Here is a 20,646-nt window from a genome sequence, read left to right on the forward strand (position 1 = left end):
AATTTGTTGTGCAGACTTCACTTTTTCTCTGCCAAGCAGGATGAAATCTAGTATGAAGAAAGTATGAGAAGAAACAGGACGAAGATGGGTTCTGCTGTGTGGAACACAATGGCAATCAGCCAAAAAAAATTCATTATGGGAGAATGCTGAAGATGCAGTGGCAGATAACAATATCCCTCTCATATTCATTTACAAAACCATTTACCTGTTCTAACCATTCTCACTCTGTGCTTCTCCTTACACAACGCACCTATCCTTATCACCAGTGAGTGTAAGTGTGAGTGTTTACTTATACTTACTCTGTATCCATTCTAGTGTTTTTCTACCCATCCCCCACACTTCTGTTCTATATATTTCCCCCCTGCTCGCTTCTCCTACCATTTGCCCCCTATCATGCCCAACAGGTACCAGATTACTAAAGTATATTTATTGTGGTGTTGCTTGAGTGCATGTGTTGTTTATACCAACTGATACAAATTCTTCAATATGACCAGATAAAAGGGAATGTAAAGGAAATCACTATACATCTCATTTAAAAGGAACATGACAGAACTAATGTATGGAAGCAGTCACTGCCAGGCTATTGTTAATGGTGCTGGTCCATGGGACTGTCATCCTTAATCTTGTTTTATAGCGACTCTCAGAGCAGAATATGGATGAGACCAGCAAGTTTCTGGATAGTATCTAGCATGCTTGTTCAGGGGAACAACTACAAATCATGGGGCTTCCAAGCAAAACTTTGATGGGGCCCCTTAATGTTCACAACACTTCCCTTGCCTCCTCTTGGTGACCCTCACAACATGGGGGTCTATCATACAAGGGTCATCAGACAAGTGTGGCCATCAGGATCTTCCCACTCATAACATGTGTAGCCACAAAAACACCTGATCTGTAATATCAGAGAAAGGGAAGGTTAGTAGTTGGGTTCCCGACACACCTCTTGGCCCCCCTGAAGTAGCAGGGGCTGCTCCCCCCACCAAGTTACACCCCTGTGCTTGTTCCATGTCAGCAATTTTAAAGTTTACAGTTTTAAAATAAAAGAAAATGGTAGCTCCCCTATGACGGGTTCTTTTTTAGCTAAACTCAATTGATGATACTATATAGATAATATGATTTGCGCAACTTACCCAAGTCTGTTCATATTCTAAAGGCTGTCCTACCACATTATCTACTTCATAGAAGCCGTCACGTTTGGCCTGGTGGTATTCCATCCGTAGCTGTTGGATACAGTCTACATTCCCAGATGCGGGGTGGCCTCTAAAAGATAAAGCCAATACATAAAATACATATTTATAACTACCATTTGCTGAAAGGTACTTCCTTGCACTGATGCAAATTGTTAATGTTTATAGACATTATATGCAATGAAGCCTGTTACCATCTGGATGTTGAATAATACGTATATTAGTGGTTTCACTGCTCAGAATAAAAATGAGTCTTTCAGACAATGAAAATATTCCTTAGCTTATCTTTAAATTAGTGGGTCATGAATATTTAATGTTATGCAAACAATGATGGAAAATACTGTTTCCATTGCCCCAAAGTGATGATAATCTTGCTTGAATAAAAAGACAGAGCACACATTTTACATACAAGGAAACACCTGCAAGATGACATTTTCAAAGCATATTTTTCAGTATCCAGACAATCAAGAGTGAACCATTGCTTCTCTTCACTTGCTGGAAGCAGCTGTAAAGATCTTCCACGTATTTGTTGATTCCGTTTTCATAATTTATGTGTACCTTACTTCATTGTGACCTTTACTAACCCCAAGCTAACCAGACTTGTGTGCAAATCCTAAACTCTTCCAAATGTCACTGAATCGAAAACTAGAGCTGATATTGCTCAACTAGTTCTAAAGAAGTAATATGCTTGGGAATCTGTTACTGGCAAAAGGATTAAAGGGAAGCATGACAGCAGCAAGACACAATAACCTGTGAAATCCCTGTACTGTATACATATAACACCAGTGCATGTATCTGATTGGTTCTGCTCATCAGCACATAGCACTGTGTGCTAAGAGTCTAAATATGCTTTGTTCGCTCTTATTAAAGATCCATCAGAAGTTAATACAAGAACGTTAGAATTGTTTATGGATTTGAAATACTGTTATGTGTTCATATTTACCATATTATTAGAATGTAGGCATCTGTTTGGTTATGTGTACTAACTGGTAATATTTATAAAAAATATACTGTATATTCAAAACTTAACACAAACTCTAAAACTGTTCACATCTTGAGAGATTTGAATTCCACTATGCAAAGAGCCATTCTCATGCATTGTTTTTAGTGGTCTTTGGTTTCTTTGGTTACTGTTATAGGAAATCATGATTGGTTGACTTGTACCCACCAACAGGTCAAAATTTATGGGGTGTTATGGATCACAAAAAATTAATGATTTGCTCACAAAATTAATCATGATGTTTTACTCTGTACCTGAGGTTTCCTTCATATTTATTATTAATCTGATAATTCTATGCTTGAACAAGTGGTCATGTGTATCAGCGAAAAGCCAGTTTATGGCTAATACAGACATGGGCTGCCAACAATGCAGTGACATTACAACCAACTGAAAGCCATGCAACTTGTAGGGGCTAGCAATTTCCATTATTGCCTGTCCTGCCCATGATTATTTGTTGCTATGGAGGAGAAATCCCTAGAGCCAGACAAACCCAAGCACATGACGATCAGGGATCAGCAGGAAAATATAACCTTTCTGATTATATTTTCCCTTAGTAAAGTTAGATAATGAGTTTAGGGATGTACTTACTGGCATTAGATAGTGTTGCTATTAGAACTCATACATATTTTGTAGGCTCCACAAAAGGCTTACTTCGTCTCCCCTCTTAGTCAGGGGTCTAGTCCTGGAAAAAGAAGTGAGTGGACTCACCCTAAAAACCTCTGCGCCACGCCCAAAAATGGGCGTGGTTAAGCATAGCGTGGGTGTGGTCATGGGTGGGGCCAAATATACATGGCCTTAGCAGTGGTATAAAAGGTCTGCCAGGGGAAGTTTGAGCTCTGTCGTAGAGTATCCCCAAAAAGTAGATGAAATCTGACAGCATTTCACCAAAAATACACAATGGGCTCTATTCTCAAAGACTTCCCGCATGCGGTAAAGTACATGCGGGAAGTTTGCACCCAAAATACCGTCAAGTTTGCATTCTCTAAATTTTCCGCATGTTTTTCCCGCATGCGGAAAAAGTGTGGTAAAAGTGCGGGATTCTTGCGGAAAACTTTCCGCAAAAGTCGGTATTTTCCGCAATAAAAGATCAATTCTCAAAAATGTTCAGGCGCATCATTTCGTCGTTAATTACCGATTTTTTATCACCTACAAGTAGTAGGTGATATATTCCGCATCCCATTGACTTTAATGAAGTGTGGAGGCTTAAGGGCTGTGCTTGCTGGACTTTAACTTTTTTTTTTTAACACTTTTTCATGCGACCTTTTTATCGCATCATTCCCGCATGAATAATGGCTGTTTCATCTTTTTTCCCGCATGCGGAAAACATGCGGAAAATATTAGTGAATGGGGAAAAAATGCGGAGTTTACCGCTGGCGGGAATATATCGGTAACATTTTGCGGAAAATTTGGCTCTTTGAGAATAGAGCCCATTCTGGCAGAGGTTCCTCCAAAATACAGATATTATGGCAGTGGTTCCCCCAAAATAGACAATCTGGCAGCAGCAGTTCCCCCAACATACACATAATCTGGAAGCAGTTCCCCCAAATACGTGAAACCTGGTAGTGGATCACCCAAAATACATGTAACACCCAAAATACATGTAATCTGGCAGTAGGGGTCCCCAACATACACAATCTGGCAGCAGTTCCCAAAATACACGTAATCTGGCATCAGCGGTTCCCCAAAAATACAGATCTGACAGCAGTTCTCCCAAAATAGGTACCCCAGTATAGCTAGCCAGGTCTATATGTGTCCCCAGTATAAGTAGCCATGTGTATAGTTGTCCCCAGAGTAGGTGGCCAGATGTAGAGATGTCACCAGAATAGGTAGCCAGGTGTATAGATGTCCTTAGAATAGGTGGTCAGGTGTAAAGATATTCCCAGAATAGGTGGCCAAGTGTATAGATGTCCCCAGAATAGGTAGCCAGGTCTATAGGTGTCCCCTGTATATCTAACCAGGTGTTCAGGTGTCCCCAGTATAGCCAGGTGTATAGGTGCCCCCAGTATAGCCAGGTGTATAGGTGTCCCCAGTATAGCCAGGTGTATAGGTGTCCCCAGTATATGTAGCCAGGTGTATATGTGCCCAGTATATGTAGCCAGGGGTATATGTGCCCACTATATGTAGCCAGGTGTATAGTGGCCCCCAGTATATGTAGCCAGGTGTATAGTGGCCACCAGTATATGTAGCCAGGTGTATAGTGGCCCCCAGTATATGTAGCCAGGTGTATAGTGGCCCCCAGTATATGTAGCCAGGTGTATAGTGGCCCCCAGTATATGTAGCCAGGTGTATAGTGACCCCCAGTATATGTAGCCAGGTGTATAGTCACCCCCAGTATATGTAGCCAGTTGTCCTCCTCCCCCCTCCCCCCCCCCGGCTGGAGGGGAGCAGCGCAGCAAAGAGGAGCATTGTGCGCAGCGTGGGGAAGGGCGGACGTTTCCCCCCCATCCCTCACCTTGGGGCTCCTCTCCCTGGCTCTCCCCTCCATAAAGATGCGGCGGCGGTGACTGGCAGCGGCATCGGTGGGCGGGACTTACCTCCTCCAGTGTTCCGGGTGGACGCTGTGCGTGCCGCTGCTCTGGTCTTCACGCAGGACTCGACCCCTGCTCTTAGTCTACTAATTTGAGGTAAAATCATTTTAAAGTTCTGTGGAACCTTACCTTGGGTGCAGTAGTGGTATACTACTTGAACTTCACCAGTAGTGGCCCTGGTACTGAGCAATTTTTGTATGTTTTCTGTACAAATACCTTAGTATTATTATTATTATTATTATCAAACCATTTGTATTTAATAATAAATAGAACAGCAACATCCAGAATGGCTGTCAGATTTTAATGATATAAAACACATATAACTTTAGTATGGAAAATTTGCAACTCTGAAAGTTGTGACCTACTCAACAAAAACAGTGTTCGCTTCGTAGTGTTTGCGAACCAATCAGTTCAAATAAATGAGGATTTGATATGTATGATAATATGTATATTTATTTATTGCATTTAAAATGCACCAACATATTACACAGCGCTGGACATTAGTTTAGGTTACAGACAATATTTAGGGGTGACATACAGCAATATGACAATACAAGAATACAAGAAAAACTAGATCACGCAGCACAGTATGAGTACAAGGTAATGCTTAGTCAGTCACTGGAGGGGAGCATGGAGATTAGGCAAGTTAGGTTTACTCAAATGCATAGCATGGGTGCACAGTAATGAAGGTGCATGATCAGGTAGGACACAAAAGGAGGAGGACCCTGCCCAAAGACTTACAATCTAGAGGGAGAGGTAGGGACACGAAAGGTAGGGGACCAGAGTTCAGCTGCGGGTTTAGAGCACTTGTGAGGGGTGGTAGGCCAGAGTGAAAAGGTGAGTTTTGAGGGCCTTCTTGAAGATGTTGAAGGAGAGGGCTGCCCTAATGGGTGGAGGTAGAGAGTTCCATAGTGTTGGAGCAGCTCTTGAGAAGTTCTGGAGGCATGCGTGGGACTGGGTGATGCGGAGGGGGCGGTCAGTTCATTGGAGAAGTGGAATGAGTGGCTAAGTGTGTACCTCTGCGTAAGATCGGAAATGTAGGTTGGACAGGTTTTGTGGACAGATTTGTAGGTCAGACACAGTATCTTGAATCTGATTCTGGACTGGATAGGAAGCCAGTGGAGGGATTCACAGAGGGGAGCCACCATGGTGGACTGATGGGAGGAGTGGATAATTCTGGCTGCCGCATTTATGATGGACTGCAGCAGGGCTATTCGGGTCATAGGGAGACCAGACAGAAGGGCTTTGCAGTAGTCAAGGCGGGAAATTATGAGGGCATGGATGAGGAGTTTGGTGGTGGCAGAGGTCAGGAAAGGGCGGATCTTGCAGATGTTACTAAGGTGGAAGTTTCAGGACTTTGTGAGGTTTTGGATATGGGGAGTGAAGGAGAGTGCAGAGTCCAGGGTGACACCCGGCCATAGGCTTGAGAGGTAGGGCGAATGGTAGTGTGGTTAACAATGACATGCACATCTGGGAGGTTCAGGAATGGCCGGGGTGGGAAGATCATAAATTCTGGTTTGCCTAGATTTAGTTTTAAAAACCTAGTGGACATCCAGAAGGAGATGTCTGATAGGCAGGAGGAGACCCTGTCCATGGTAGTGGGGGATATGTCAGGGGTGTGGAGGTAGATCTGGGTGTCATCTGCATACCAATGATAGTTAAAACCCATGGAGGATATAATTTTGCCAATGGAGGATGTGTATAGGGAGAACAGTAGGGGGCCAATTACCGAGCCTTGGGGGACTCCCACCAAGAGGTGGTTGGGGGAGGATGAGGACTCATTGAAGGAGGTTGTGAAGGAGCAGTTGGAGAGGTAGGAGGTAGGATGAAAGCCAGGTCAGGGCATGAATGCCCATGGACTGGAGGGAGTGGAGGAGTAGGGGATGATCTACTGTGTCAAAAGCTGCTGAAAGGTCAAGGAGGAGGAGAATGGAGTATTTACCTTCAGCTTTAGCTAAGGCAAGGTCATTGACCACTTTGGTGAGAGCTGTTTCGGTTGAGTGGGCAGGCCAAAATCCAGATTGCAGTGGGTCTAGCAGTGAGTTGGCATTGAGGTACTGGGTCAGGCGTTTGTGAACCAGATGCTCAAGGAGTTTTGAGGCAAAGGGGAGGAGGGAGATAGGGTGGTAGTTGGAGGGTAGTGAGGGGTGGAGGGAGGGTTTCCTGAGCAGGGGTAGTACTGTGGCCTGTTTGAAGTCTGAGGGGAAAGTGCCTGTGGATATGGAGAGGTTAAACAGAGTAGTGAGGACTGGGGCCAAATCTGTGAAGTGAGGCTGGAGTAAATCAGAAGGGATGGGGTCAAGGGGTGAGATAGTGGTATGGAAAGTCTGCAGTAGGTGGTTGACTTCCTCAGTGGTAGTAGGGGTGAAGGAGGTGAGCAGAGGATAGGGTGGAGGAGGAGCTGGTTGGGAGAGGGTGGGAGGTGAAGATTGAATATTTCCTGACGGATGGAGATAATTTTGTTGGTGAAGTGGGTGGCTAAATCTGTGGCAGAGAGGGAGGAAACAGAGGGTGGGGGTGTGGGTTTAAGCAGGGAGTTGAAAGTGGCAAAAAGACACCGGGGGGTTGTAAGCTTGTGCTCCGATCTGCTTGGTAAAGTATTCTTGCTTTGCATCAGCAAGGGTAGTGTGGAACTGCAGCAGGTTAGTCTTGTACTGTAGGAAATTCTGGTTAAGCCGAGTTTTCCTCCATTTCCGTTCAGTGGCGTGTGTTACCCTCTTGAGGTTACAAGTATGGGAAGTGTGCCAGGGCTGGGTGTTGGGGGGGCGGTTGCGGCGGAATATTGGGGGAGCAGCTTTCTCTAGGGCTGATGAGAGAGTTTGGTGAAACTACGATACTAATATTGCATTTAATACAGAAAATTAGCGACAGCTAGCATAAAAATGCCTTTACTTGATTGTGCAAATAAGCAGATTGGCAGAACGATAGACAAGTGTATTAACACAGTCACTTAGACAGGACACACAACCTTGTATATCATGCTTTTCTCCCGGCGGACTCAGAGCACTTCAGAGCTGCAGCCACTTAGTGTGCACTCCACTGTCGATCAGGATCTCTAGGTAGCCTTGCCCAAAGACTCCTTACTGTTTTATGTACTCAATATTTCAATAGTCAGAAGTATTATAATTAACCACTTGACCACTGAAGGGGTTTTCCCCTTTAGGACCAGAGCAATTTTCACCTGTCAGCACTCCCCCCTTTCTTTCGCCAATAACTTAATCACTACTAATCACCATGAAATTATCTATATCTTGTTTTTTCACCACCAATTTGGCTTTCTTTAAGAGGTACATTATGCTAAGAATTATTTTATTCTAAATGCATTTTAATTGGAATAATAAGAAAAAAATTGAAAAAGATCATTATTTCTCCGTTTTCGGTTATTATAGTTTTAAAATAAAACATTCTACTGTGGATAAAACCCACACATTTTATTTGCCCATTTTGTCCCAGTTATTGCAACATTTAAAATATTACCCTAGTACAATGTATGGTGCCAATATTTTATTTGGAAATAAAGGTGCATTTTTTTTTCAGTTTTGGATCCATCACTAACTACAAGCTCATACATTAAAAAAGAACAGTGATATACCCTCTTGACATACATATTAAAAAAGTTCAGTCCCTTAGGTAACTATTTACTGTATGTATTTTTTAATTATCTTTTTTTTAATGCAAAAAAAAAATATTTGGGTACTACAGAAGAGTGTGGGAGGGAAGGAGTTGATTTTAAATGTAAGTGTGGTTGTTTTTATCAAAATAAATATATGTAGGTGTAACTTTACTATTTGGTCACAAGATGTCCTCGCGCATTATTTCCTATCAGTGTACTATAAGTACGTGAACAGGAAGTAATGTGTGGACGTGTTACTTCCTTAGTTACAAATGACCGTGGCATCTCATTGATGCCAGCAATCACTAACACGGGGACTTAGATCAATGAATGGGAACTAAGTTGATCTTCCCTCTAACAGGCAGCGATGAGTACCCGTGCGGGAGCAAGCGGCAGCCGCCTGTAGCAGAAAACGAGTTTCTACATCCCTGGGACGTCAGATAAAGTTTCCCAGTTTGTAGATATACTGCACTAGGTGCAGTAAGTGGTTAACTAATTCTATTACCAAAATGACCAAAAAAGACATTCCTTGGAAATCGGTAATGAGAAATCATTTTTTGAAATAGGAAATGTTAATCGGCATTTTTGGTAATCGGAACTTATGCAAAATCGTCGTTTCCGACCATGCCAATTCATGTTTGCAAATCTATACAAACATATTTATGAAATCATAAATGAATAAAATAAGTAAAGTAAAATACAAAACACCAAAAACAACACCAACCATAGTAATAACGTATTTTTATACATTCAATTGCACTGATTTAAGAAGAAAATGAATCTGAATGAACATGAACACAGTAGTGTGGTCCAACATGCCCGCATAGAAGAAGTTAAAAAACAACCTACTGTATATATAATAGTCAGCAAGGTTGAAATTCATTTCTATACTTTCATCACCATATGGAACAGTATAAAATTTTTAAAAATTCACTAACAGTCTGACATAAGATCCTCATTCATTGTGGCAGATGCAATCTGAGGTCATTTACATTTATAGTAGAACAATGCATCTCCAAAGTTTAAATCAAATGCACACATTATTGTTGATGATAAACAATGACATAATGTATGTTCTCACGTTTTATATTTGATATTATGGCTTTATATTTCTGTATTTCATTCATTCTAATTCACTGCTCAAGATTAAATCCAAGCAAAAAACAATCATAATACAGCTAGGAGAACCAGGTGAGATAATGATATGTTCCTGGTGTCTGTAGTTTCACTTTAAAGGGAAGGTTCAAGCAAAATTAAAAAATGAGTTTCACTTACCTGGGGCTTCTACCAGCCCCATGCAGCCATCCTGTGCCCTCGTAGTCACTCACTGCTGCTCCAGTCCCCCGCTGGCAGCTTGCCGACCTCGGAGGTCGGCGGGGCGCATTGCATACATTTTTACGCATTCCCGCTACGCTAGTGCAGGAACATTAACACATAAATTTTTACGCGTTACTGGTTCAATGCGTAAAAATGTACGCATTGAACCAGTAACGCGTAAAAATGTATGTGTTAATGTTCCTGCACTAGCGGGAATGCGTAAAAATGTACGCAATGCGTCCCGCCGACCTCCGAGATCGGCATGCTGCCAGTGGGGGACTGGAGCAGCAGTGAGTGACTACGAGGGCACAGGATGGCTGCATGGGGCTGGTAGAAGCCCCAGGTAAGTGAAACTCATTTTTTTATTTTGCTTGGACATTCCCTTTAAGGCATTGTGATTTTCTGAAATTGCAATTGCTGCACATCTTGTACTTCACTGGCATCACATATTAATTGAAATGGTATGCAAATGTGTTATTGCAAATTGTTTCCATTTAAAATGTGGATGGCAGGTTTGCTTATTCTTGTGTTCTATTTCAAATCAAATTGGTTCAATTCAAGACAAATTGGTGTTGCACAAAAAAATCGCATGCAATTTTTAGTTCACTAGAATAGAACACTATTTACTTTTTTTTACTATTACTATTTATTTACTTTTATTTACTATTATTATTTAAAAAGTGTTGGCATTGTTGGCAACTTCCGCAGAGATGTATTTTTCATGTAAATTAACTTCCTTGGTATACCTGGAAAAATTGCAGAGCTTACTTTCACATTCAAAACATATACAAAAATCACAAATGTGTGCATCAATATTCATTCAAAAAAGAATAAAAAAATGCAGAATGCAGAATCACGGATATGTAATATCCCATGCATAAAACAAAGTTTATATACTCAGCCAGCCCATTTACAGTTATGTGAAAAACTATTTGCCCCCTTCCTGATTTCTTATTCTTTTGCATGTTTGTCACACTTAAATGTTTCTGCTCATCAAAAACCGGTAACTATTAGTCAAAGATAACATAATTGAACACAAAATGCAGTTTTAAATGATGGTTTTTATTATTTAGTGAGAAAAAAAACACTCAAAATCTACATGGCCCTGTGTGAAAAAGTGATTGCCCCCCTTGTTAAAAAATAACTTAACTGTGGTTTATCACACCTGAGTTCAATTTCTGTAGTCACCCCCAGGCCTGATTACTGCCACACCTGTTTCAATCAAGAAATCACTTAAATAGGAGCTGACACAGAGAAGTAGACCAAAAGCACCTCAAAAGCTAGACATCATGCCAAGATCCAAAGAAATTCAGGAACAAATGAGAACAAAAGTAATTGAGATCCATCAGTCTGGTAAAGGTTATAAAGCCATTTCTAAAGCTTTGGGACTCCAGCGAACCACAGTGAGAAAACATGGAACAGTGATAAACCTTCCCAGGAGTGGCCGGCCGACCAAAATTACCCCAAGAGCGCAGAGAAAACTCATCCGAGAGGCCACAAAAGACCCCAGGACAACATCTAAAGAACTGCAGGCCTCACTTGCCTCAATTAAGGTAAATGTTCACGACTCCACCATTAGAAAGAGACTGGGCAAAAATGGCCTGCATGGCAGATATCCAAGGCGCAAACCACTTTTAAGCAAAAAGAACATTAAGGCTCGTCTCAATTTTGCTAAAAAACATCTCAATGATTGCCAAGACTTTTGGGAAAATACCTTGTGCACCGACGAGACAAAAGTTGAACTTTTTGGAAGGTGCGTGTCCTGTTACATCTGGCATAGAAGTAACACAGCATTTCAGCAAAAGAGCATCATACCAACAGTAAAATATGGTGGTGGTAGTGTGATGGTCTGGGGTTGTTTTGCTGCTTCAGGACCTGGAAGGCTTGCTGTGATAGATGGAACCATGAATTCTACTGTCTACCAAAAAATCCTGAAGGAGAATGTCCAGCCATCTGTTCGTCAACTCAAGCTGAAGCGATCTTGGGTGCTGCAGCAGGACAATGACCCAAAACACACCAGCAAATCCACCTTTGAATGGCTGAAGAAAAACAAAATGAAGACTTCGGAGTGGCCTAGTCAAAGTCCTGACCTGAATCCTATTGAGATGTTGTGGCATGACCTTAAAAAGGCGGTTCATGCTAGAAAACCCTCAAATAAAGCTGAATTACAACAATTCTGCAAAGATGAGTGGGCCAAAATTCCTCCAGAGCGCTGTAAAAGACTCGTTGCAAGTTATCGCAAACGCTTGATTGCAGTTATTGCTGCTAAGGGTGGCCCAACCAGTTATTAGGTTCAGGGGGCAATTTCTTTTTCACACAGGGCCATGTAGATTTTGAGTTTTTTTTCTCACTAAATAATAAAAACCATCATTTAAAACTGCATTTTGTGTTCAATTATGTTATCTTTGACTAATAGTTAACGGTTTTTGATGAGCAGAAACATTTAAAGGGACTCCGAGCAGTGCAGAAACTATGGAAAGATGCATATCATTTTAAAGCTCTATTTCGCCTCTTTCCAATGATATATAAACCACCACTCTACGCCTTTTTGTTTTCACTATTTTCGCAATCGAAATTGCCGCGACCGCGACTTTGATCGCGAAAATAGAGAAAACTAAAAGACGTAGGGCGACGAAAGAGGAGAAAGAGAGCTTTAAAATGATATCCATCTTTCCATAGTTACATTGTATTACACAGGGCGACTTTTTCTGCTGAATGGAGCTGCTGACTTTGAGAAAAAGTCACCCTGTGTAATACAATATAACTATGCAAAGATGGATATCATTTTAAAGCTCTCTTTCTCCTCTTTCTAGCGACACCTAAATCGTCGCCCTACGCCTTTTAGTTTTCTCTATTTTTGCAATCGAAGTCGCGGCCGCGGCAATTTTGATCGTGAAAATAGCGAAAACTAAAAGGCGTAGGGCGGTGGTTTATATATCATTGGAAAGAGGAGAAAGAGAGCTTTAAAATGATATGCATCTTTCCATAGTTTCTGCACTGCTCGGAGTCCCTTTAAGTGTGACAAACATGCAAAAGAATAAGAAATCAGGAAGGGGGCAAATAGTTTTTCACATCACTGTATATTTAAGCTACTACTGAGTCACTGTTTATTCGCTGTTTTTGTTGCACTATAGATTTCCAAATACAGCATGTTCAGTTCTGCTGTATGTGCAAAATTGCAAAGTAATTACAACTGCTATATGAATGCAGCACAGCTGTGGTACAAATACAATCTACAGTAGAGTCTTGGTTATCCGGAACCAACGGGGATCAGCTGATGCTATATAAGTGTGCTTTTTGGTTGCTTAAGGTTGCTTTAGGGAACCTAAACTGAGAAAGATATGGATTTTTCCTTTTAAAATAATACCAGTTACCTGACTCTCCTGCTGATCCTGTGTCTCTAACACAGGGGTCTCAAACTCAATTTACCTGGGGGCCGCAGGAGGCAAAGTCAGGATGAGCCTGGGCCGCATAAGGGATTTCACAAAAAAAGTCAATCAGCAGATCCCGCAACGCCCTTGCAGTGATTTTTATTTTTTATTTCAAAATCAAATTCACTCTGAAGCAAACTATTTTGCCTATTTTAACTTATAGTTCGCTTCAGTGCTCCCATTACAAGTAATCCACCGTGTTCCCACCGCAAAACGAGGGCTGCAGAGCCCCCAAATCGCCCGGGGGGCAATCCGCCAGCATTTCCTGGAAGGGGCAGAGCTTTCAGCTTCAGCTCTGCCCCTCCTGACGTCAATCACGGCGCGTCGCCACCTCTCCCTGCCCCTCTCTGTGCAGGAAGAGTGAGAGGGGCAGGCAAATGGTGGTAGAGGGCCACACTTTGTGTAGTAGTTGTCCACATAGAGATGGTACCCCTTGTGGAATAAGAGTGACACCAAGTCCCACACAATCTTGCCACTGCACCCCAGGTAGTCAGGTAACCGACCGGCTACAATTTTGTGTCTTTTCCCTCATAGACCCTAAAACGATATGTATAGCCTGTGGCCCTTTCACAGAGCTTATACAGCTTGACCCCATACCGGGCGCCCTTGCTTGGGATGTACTGCTTAATGCCTGGTAAAATGTACGAGGGACTCGTCTATGCAGATGTTCTGTTAAGGGGTGTAAGCATCTGCAAATTTGGATGACAGGTGGTCTATGAGGGGCCGAATTTTGTGGAGCCGGTCATAGTCAGGGTGGTCTTTTTTTAGGACAGGTTGTATTGTCATTGAAGTGCAGGAAGTGCAGGATGTCCTCAAAACTTGCCCTGGAGATGGCAGCAGAGTACATGGGCATGTGATGTATTGGGTGCGTAGACCCATAGGACCGCAATACATTTTTTTTTAGTTAGACCCATGTTGAGGAAAAGGCCCGAAAAGATTTTAAATTCGGAAACTGTGACCTGTTTCCACCAAAAAGACTGGGCATGGGAGCTGTTCGGATTGGCGGTAATAAATTGTGTGGCGTTACGGTTGGTCTCTGCCACGAATAAGTCATAGAGATCCTCGGTGAAGATCAGATGAAAAGCGTCTAGGGCTGATCCTAGATGATCTGTCTCCACCTGGACTCCAGACTGGGCGTGAAAGGGGGCACTACGGGTGCGGCGGAATCAGGGAACTTCCAATCAGGGTTTGCCAGCACCTCTGGGAGCCTAGAGGTACTACGGGCCCGTGTTTCTGGTGGCTGTGACTGGGGTCTTACTGCACGAGCCACTGAACCAGTTTCAACTGCCATGCTGGTGCTCGCCACTTCACCAGGGTCTATGGCAGTACTGGTTTCAAGTCCAAGATGTGCTGCGCTGCTGGTGCATGCCTCACCATGAAAACCTGGATCAGCGCTACCACCACTCTGCTGCCCTTGAAGTTGATCCTGCGCCACCTGCAGTCCACTGACATGGGGTCGGGTACGCCTGGTGCTAGCAGGGACCCCAACCTCGTCATCAGAACAATCGGTCAGAGAGCCACTGTCCTCTACAGGTTCAAATTCTGAGCCGGATGATTCATTGGATGAGAAGTCCCAATCACTCTCACCCGACTCGGCCAGAATACTGTAGGCCTCTTGCAGGGAATACCCCTTTCTTGTCATTTGGGGCTGCTAAATTTAGGGGGTTTTCTTCTGAGACTACCCAGGAAAAAATGCACCTGTCTAGCAAATGGAAGTATTTGTTAAGTAAACAGCTGCAATCGCTCAGTTTTGATTAAAAAAAATCAAAACTGATCTTTAGAGCGCCGCAGGTTGGGTTTTTGCAGTGATCAGAAGCCAAAAATGTATTTCTCTGCAGTGGGGCGGGCTGAACGCAAGTGTGGCCAAATGATCATGCCTGATCGGGCAAACACTGCGTTTTTAGTGGAGCCTACTCTAAGGTGACCCTAACGTACTTATATAGATCTGACTGTGATCAGTACTGATCACTCACAGATACTATACGGTACCAATGCTGATTAGCGACAGTGATGACGCTAATCAGCGACTTATTAGTGACTGCGGTGTTGTGGGCTGGGACCTAACAAAGCGGCCTAGCTAACTCACTGGCCTGTTTTTAGATCACTACGATAGTGACGAGAGGGGGGGGGGGGGGATCAGATAAATTCTTAGTAAATCAGATAGCAATCAAAAACAATCAAATGCAATCAGAGGCAATCAAATGCAATCAAACGCAATCAAATGCAATTAGAAACAGACAGAGGTCAATCAGAGCCAATCACAGGGCAATCAAGAGGCCAATCAGATGCCAATCGAAGTGAAAACAGGCGATCGGAAGTCAAACAACAGCGCCCAGACAATAATATGTCACTCAGACCTCAATCAAATGTCACTCAGACCTCAATCAAAGCTGGTGACAGGCGACAAGATGTCAATCACAGTGCAGCTGTCAGATGCCAAAGGATGTAAACAGCAATCAACCACAGGGCAATCAGAGATGACCAGATGCCAATCACAGTGCAAACAGGCGATCAGATGTCAAAAACAGTACACAGACCGATTAGATGTCACTCAGACCTCAATCAAAGCTGATGACAGGCGGCCAGATGTCAATCACAGTGCAGCTGTCAGATGCCAAGCAATGTAAACAGAGATCAATCACAGGGCAATCAGAGATGATCAAAGGCCAAACAGAGCTGGTGACAGGTGGTCAAATGTCAATCCACAGTGCACAGACAATTGGATGTCACTCAATGTCACTCAGACCTCGATCAGAGCTGTGACAGGCGATCTGATTTCAATCAGACCTCAGTCAGACGCCTGTCAGGGCCAGTGAGGGGGGCAGTGGGGGTGATCAGCGGCGATCGGGGGGGGGGGGGAATCGAGTAGGAAAACGTGTGCAAACTTACATACAGGGCTGCCGTCCTCTCTGGTTGTCTTCCGGGAATGCTGTGACCACCGGAGGAGGCAGCCAGTATAATACAGGTTGTTTACTACCTGTATTATACGCATTCTACTGGCCAGATCGTAAATCTACAGCCCGCCAGTGCAGCTCATTGGCTGGCGGGCTGATGACGGAGGGGGGGCGCAAGGGATGCTGGGCGATGTGCACGCACACGTGCGTGCGATCGCCCGCAATTCAGAGCCCCAGGACTTTACGCCGATCTGTGATAGGTGGTCCTGGGGCTGCCGCCGAGGCGTCAGCAGCAGGTTAAGATTCAATGTTAAATACAGGCCTAGTTAACCACTTCCTAAACACAGTTTTTTTTCCCCATTACAGCGGATATGAACTCAGAGCAATAGCATTATAACCTTTAAACAAAAACATTTCTTGGTTACAGCTCATACAAATCCTAAAATAAATTTGCACAGTTTCTACTTCCTGATTCATGGAAGCAGACATGTTGTTAACATCCAGTGCTTTCAAATCGGCTTATCTGCTATCTCTGCCTATGGCAGTCATGTGACACCAGGGAGAGATCAGATTACAATTTGTTATTAGACACACACAAATTAGGGGGAATTAGACAGACAGGAATTTGATTCTCTAAATACATACAGGGTGCACTTCTCTATGTTTTCCTTCTGTCCTTTGCAAGAGTTCAGGTCCACTTTAAAAACCAGAGCAATTTTCACATCACGCTCCTGCCATTCATTAGCCAATAACTTTATTGTTACTTATCACACTGACATCATCTATATATTGTTTTTTTAGCCACAAATTAGGCTTTCTTCAGGTGGTGCTTTTTGCTAAAATTATTTTACTTAATATTCATTTTAAAGGAAATAATAAGAAAAAAATGAAAACATACATTATTTCTCAGTTTTCAGTCATTATAGTTTAAAAATAAAATGTGCTTCGATAGGTAAAACCTATCCCAAAAAATCCCAAAAAGGGGAAAAACATGTATCTGATGCACTCCTGCTCATACTTTGCTAGTGCCAGCAAATGGGACCTCCTTTAACAACTTCAGCCTTCAGTCATTTTTCACCTTATGCATCCGAGCAATTTTCACCTCCCATTCATTCGCCAATAACTTTATCGCTACTTACCACAATAAATTGATCTATATCTTGTTTTTTCCACCACTAATTAGGCTTTCTTTGGGTGGTACATTTTGCTAAGAATAATTTTTTCTAAATGCATTTTATTGGGAGTATTAAGAAAAATAATTGAAAAAAAAATAATTATTTCATAGTTTTTGGCCATTATAGCTTTTTAAATAATACATGTTTACCATAGTTAAAACCCAGGTATTTTATTTGCCTATTTGTCCTGGTTATTACAAAATTTAAATTATGTCCCTATCACAATTTATCTCAAATGAACAGAAGATCAGCACACTCCAAATTGAATGCAAATCATTGTGAATATTTATTGTACAAACAGTCCTTCATGTAGTGTCACAGACAGGTGCCGGCAACTTGCATTAGATAGGAGTTATGAGACCCCCATAGTCCATCAAAGGCATTCCAGCACAAACCTGTCGATAATTAACAATTGCATAGTATGAAGGATAAACGAGTCCAACATGCAGAAAAAGTTCACGTGTGCATGTTAAAAAAAAGCTGCAAGAGACACTGGCCAAGAGCTGTTTCGGGCATACTGTCCGTCTTCAAGCTGTAAACCGTGCACTCCATTATTGCACACATACACAACATTTAAATAGTAGATTATGACCAATCACCAAAAAGCCCCAAAATGCAAACCCACCAATCAGGATTGTTCACTTGAGGTGGACCTGATGGGAAACTGCTGGCAGTAGAAGCATCACATGACATCCAAGATAATTGCATATGCATTCCACAGATGTTAAAAGGAAGGGTCAAAGCCAGTAACACGCCCCATTAGGCTGTCATCAAAGAAAGCACCAATTTCCATGCAAGACCGCTGCATAGCAACCCAAATGGTGTAAATAAACTGAGGCTTAGCAATTTCAATAAATGACACAATCATAAATATACCTGCACCCCAGCATGCCCACAATCTGCATACACAATCTTCATCTTGATCACAGAGCAGCGCTTCAAATCGCAGCTCAAAAAAAAAAACACGACTGAGGAAAGGAGGGGCAGGACCTACCCAGGTCTTCCACCACTCAGATCGCCACTCACTAACTGGGGCCCTATACGTCACAAAGGATGTAGCCTCCAGCAGACTGCAATAATCTCGTTACAAGACCGCAACAAAGCTGTCACTTGATCTACTCATAAGAAGTAAAGACCACAACAAAAATGTCCTGTGATCAACACCACCTGGCGGCGAAAAAAGAATATTGCCCAACTACATATGCAGATAATTAGTATTGTGGGATGCTGCAGCACAGAAATCCAACAGGAAAAAAACAACAGAAAAAGAATACAAAAAATATGCAAATACTGCACACCATAAATAGATAAAATTAGACAATAAATATAAAGTATCAAACAATTGTCAAAGGGACTAAGATACCTCCCCCAACCCAGCCAATGGGACGCTCTTCAATTAGTGCATAAAATTGTAGGCATACACTAATTGTTCCCATTAATTGATCACCAGGCTAACGAGCGGCGGCACGGGAGCACGCAGGCACGGCACGGAAGCGAGTGCAGCAGTGCAGATGCAGCCTATTGGACAAAATAGCAATGTCCAAAAGGCGAAAGTAGTTAAGGGGAAATTTACTTTTCCACATGGGTGATATGAGAAAAAAAAAGCTTTTTACATTCTTAATGGTGCAAGTTTCATCCTGCATTTAGATTAAAAAATGATGTCTCTTCTAGTATTTAGATTAAACAAACTTACAAGTGACCTTTATTGGTATACAAAAAGTCTAGTACAGATCTGAGGTTTCGTAACTGTCACAAATATTTTAAGCAATACGAAAACCACATAAATTCACATTAAAGGAATACTATCGATGTATGCATTTATTTTTAAATGCTGTATGTTGTAGCACACATTAGGGCAAGTACTAGGAGCAATTTGATTCCTCACACAGCTGTTCCTCTCAGCTGTAAAATCCTCCGTCAGTTTTGGTGTCAGTGTTGGATACAAAATGTATCTAATACTGAGCTCCCAGAGGGCTAGACCATGTCTCTGCAAAGGGGAGATGCTATCAACTCCTCAGTTTATAGTTTAATTATCACCTTGCTGAAAGAATCTTGTTGATATGGTGGTAAGGGGTTAAAGATTCTAGCAATGTGTGTTTATTATCTTTGCTTCTCTTTACTGATAAAGATACTAATAATGCTAATTGTAGACAGTGGTCTGCCCCTCTCAGCAGCTTGTAAAGTGGATGCAGCCTGGAGTGAATCACCTCAAGCCGGCAGCCAGTCTGAGTGTAAACACATACTCCTGGTATAGCTAGTTATATTCCAGCAATATTCCAGCTCATTTAGTTACCTGTTACCACCTCAGATCAGCCTATTTCTCCTCATGTCTGCTGCATGCTGTGAGTGACACAGTGAAATATATTTGTGAGCTGTGTGACAGAGTAACCAAGCAGCTCAGGGTGACCCAAACTACTATGAGCTGTGTGAGAAATGAATTTTTAAGCAGGGATAGTGAGAGAGAGACCTGGGTGAATAAATAAAGTGCCCTTAGCACTAGTGGTAATGTGTACACTAATATAGAGTATTAAAAAAAAAAGTCGTTTCAATCGATAGTACTCCTTTAAAGGGACTCCGAGCTCTGAAAAAAAAGGAAAGTTGTACTCACCAGGGGCTTTTTCCAGCCCAGTGCTGGTCGGGAGGTCCCATGCCGGCGTCCTGGCTCCTCTCCTTCTCCCCGCTCCGGAATGGCTGGCAGGCCGCAGCCCGGGCGACACTCTCCCGAGTGTCGGGCTGCTTCTTCCGCATATGACGCGGATTACGTCACACGCCGGCCGCCTCGCGTCATCACGGCGGCCGGCGTGAAAGTACTGCGCATGCGCGCTTTGTTCGCGCATGCGCAGTACTTTCATGCCGGCCGCCGTGATGACGCGAGGCGGCCGGCGTGTGTCGTAATCCGCGTCATACGCGGAAGAAGCAGCCCAACACTCGGGAGAGTGTCGCCCGGGCTGCGGCCTGCCAGCCATTCCGGAGCGGGGAGAAGGAGAGGAGCCAGGACGCCGGCGTGGGACCTCCCGACCAGCACTGGGCTGGAAAAAGCCCCTGGTGAGTACAACTTTCCTTTTTTTTCAGAGCTCGGAGTCCCTTTAAGGCCTGGAACCCACTAGAGCGTTTTTTTCAGCGTTTAGGGAGCACTTTCAATCGCTAGCATTTTCCCTAAATGCTCTGCCAATGTATATGGATTTGACAGATTGTACTAGAGCAATTAAGGAAATCTTACATGCAGCGTTTTGGGAGCGTTTCCATTCTAATAACTTGTATAGAAGCAGGGAAATTGCTCCCAAAATCGCTTGCATAACGCTATCACAAATTGCTAGCAATTACAATAGTGTTTTTCTAGTGGGTCCAGGCCTCACTTTGGCCTCGATTCATAAAAGTGCTGCCGGTAAGGTAAAGTCGAGCGGGGAAACACCGCTGTCGGTATTTCCGCCTTCAGGGTGGTAATTCATAAAAATGTTGCTAGTTGTGACAGGCGTGCGGAGATATTCCGCTGTAGGCAGGCGT

General features: G+C 43.0%; 1 protein-coding gene across 1 annotated transcript in view; it reads right to left on the reverse strand.

The window, feature by feature from the left end:
* LOC137524772 (partitioning defective 3 homolog B-like) overlaps window positions 1–20,646 on the reverse strand; it is a 546,555-nt gene that overhangs the window by 150,524 nt on the left and 375,385 nt on the right. The window contains exon 3 of the mRNA XM_068245010.1: window positions 1,128–1,257. Coding sequence (XP_068101111.1) covers window positions 1,128–1,257 — 130 coding nt within the window. The remainder of the gene's footprint in view (window positions 1–1,127; window positions 1,258–20,646) is intronic.

The sequence above is a fragment of the Hyperolius riggenbachi genome, chromosome 7, assembly GCF_040937935.1.
Source record: "Hyperolius riggenbachi isolate aHypRig1 chromosome 7, aHypRig1.pri, whole genome shotgun sequence".
Classification (NCBI taxonomy): Eukaryota; Metazoa; Chordata; class Amphibia; order Anura; family Hyperoliidae; genus Hyperolius; species Hyperolius riggenbachi.